We start from the raw sequence: 2500 nt of genomic DNA, 5'->3' as shown, positions 1-2500 counted from the left end.
GGACAAAAATGTTGGTAAAAATAGATAACTTGTGATTACTACAGTTTACTTTTAAAGAGTATGCTGCATTCACGTTTCAAACAAGCAGCAACACTTAATATAAATTCACCAAACAATTGCTCATGAAATGTCCTTTGATGTGAAGATAAAATATACCACAAAAGATTTAAAGTTAGCAGCATACAGAAATCAGAGAAAATTTGGTAAATTTGTAGAAAATAAGTACTTTAGTGCCATTAGACATGATGCCGGTGTTAATCTCCGTTTCTATAGCGTGAAACGGTCAAAACAATTGCTTGCTACTCTCTGGATAGGAGCTAGTCTACCGCAAATTACGTTCCGCCTTATAATTTATCAGACCAATCTACCCAATCACTGCTGGGTGATTAGGGGGGGGGGGGGTGAAAAATAAACCATGACTTTACTCACGATCGATCTCGGTCCCTTTGTGTGTAAATCGAGTACTTTACAAACGGAGCTATCGGAACCCCTTCAATTTGAAAAGAAGATGTCAAATTCTTAATTATCATTTTGTAAAGGCTCCCTGAATGATTCGAATTTCGATCAGAGCTAGAAATAATCCTGAGCTATTGGCCTTTATGGTTTGTTTGTTTTTTTTGTTTGTTTTTTGAGTATCTTCATGCTCTTAAAAAATCAGCATTTTTTTTAAAACCGAGAATTTAGTGTTCTCGAAATTTACGTAAAACACAATACTGGCAGTTACAATTGCTTGCTACCCTTTGAGTAGGATGCTATTAACTGAGCTATCAGAGACCATATAATATAATAAAATTACCAGATGTTTTGTCATCGATAACAGAGACATTCTTGTACTTTGTTTGGAACTGGGAACAAAATATAAAACATGTAAGAAATGATACAGATATACTTTCAAGCCATGATCGACTTTTAAAAATTCGAGCGTTTATAAAGCGCAATATATCCACTAGACGTGCTCAAAGCGCTTGACAAGGACTCCTTAGCCAACAGCAACACTTAACATGTAGGACGAGTCATTTCCGACAGAGACAAAACTGTTAACGGCCAGTACTCATTTTACACCGGAGTATGGTGAGAGACTAAACAGACTAAACCAGACTAAACGCAATATACGTTGCTCTTGTAAAATCAATCCTATATTTTAAATTCTGGAACATTGGCGTTTACCAAGGAAAGTGAGTAGAGACTGGACACATTTTATCGAAAACAACTCGCTTGCATCAAACAACACATACAGTGAACACTATAGGACGAGGACAAAGACATTTGAGTTGCTCTATTTATTTTTTGAAAAATGTTTTTAATTTAACCGATAATGGGAATTCGATAGGAAATTTACAACTAAAAGATGGTCGAATAATAAAATTGCTCTTTTTAAAGATAATTAAAAAAGGAAAATAAACAAGAAGGATTACAGGTCCTAACCTGGAATTTGTATAATTTTATTTCCCCATCCACAAAAATAGCGATTTTATTTCAACATCTATAGCGTTACCATTCTGCTATATGTCGATATTATTTATTCAGAAGACATACCTGTTCAAAGCAAGCTGATATCATGTTGGATGGAAACAGATTCCTAAACCAGTGTGTGGCGAATTGCAGTCATATGATTTGATATTCATCATCATCGACGTCGCAGTCATCATCATCATCATCATCATCATCATCATCATCATCATCATCATCATCATCATCGTCGTCGTCGTCGTCGTCGTCGCCATTATCATAATCATTATAAAAGGATCACGATAAAAAGTTAATTGAAACGAAATAAACACATACTATAAAATTAACCCTCTCCTTGCCAGCTATTTTTAGAATTTCCCCAAAATATTCACACCCACCCAGCACAAAAATGCTTTTCTTACTCAAACAAAAAAGGAACAAGTGAGCTCTACAACACAATGTTTCTGTAATCAAAGCATTTCTTTAAATTCTGTGATGTACAAGAGAAATCAGAATGAGAAAATTGTCGGTGACATCGTAATGAATGTGACGATTTTCCTATGGGTGGTAAGGAGAGGGTTAAAAGATTCCACTTCAGAGAAAATCAAATAGTTTTAATGAATTGTAATCACGTAAAAAGATTCTGGGCCGTTCTGCGAATGAAATAAAAACACGTTATTAAAAATTTGACCAGAAATCTCGTCTTTCAAATTATATTGTGCGGCTATGTGGTCTTGTGTTATGACACTCGCGTTTGGATTGGAAGGTTCTGGGTTCGAGCCTCGCTCGGCGCACAGTTGAGTCCTTGGAAAAGGGTCTTTACTCACATTCTCTCACCGTACGCGGGTCTAAAATGAATACCTAACCGTTAGCATCATTGTCTCTATCTGGAAAAAATGTAATATCTCCTAACATGCGTACTGTCTCATTCTACTCCTTAAGTGTTGCTGTTAGTCAGGGATCCTTTGTAAAGCGCTTTGCTGAGCATGTTAAGTGGATATTGCACTATATAAAAGCTCAATTATTTTTATTGAACGATGAAATTCACCAT

The 2500-nt window shown here is 35.7% G+C and overlaps 1 protein-coding gene across 1 annotated transcript in view; it reads right to left on the bottom strand.

Annotated features, from left to right (window-relative positions):
• Positions 1–2500, bottom strand: part of LOC144978391 (excitatory amino acid transporter 3-like) — a 29304-nt gene that overhangs the window by 15228 nt on the left and 11576 nt on the right. Inside the window, exons 6-7 of the mRNA XM_078924352.1 lie at positions 1537–1579; positions 797–845 (exon numbers count right to left, since the gene is read on the bottom strand). Coding sequence (XP_078780478.1) covers positions 797–845; positions 1537–1579 — 92 coding nt within the window. The remainder of the gene's footprint in view (positions 1–796; positions 846–1536; positions 1580–2500) is intronic.

The sequence above is a fragment of the Berghia stephanieae genome, chromosome 8 (assembly GCF_034508935.2).
Source record: "Berghia stephanieae isolate SIO BIC M18660-M18661 chromosome 8, UCSD_Bste_1.3, whole genome shotgun sequence".
Classification (NCBI taxonomy): Eukaryota; Metazoa; Mollusca; class Gastropoda; order Nudibranchia; family Aeolidiidae; genus Berghia; species Berghia stephanieae.
Note: the sequence above shows the minus strand (reverse complement) of the source record. Positions and strands in the feature narration are given on the sequence as shown.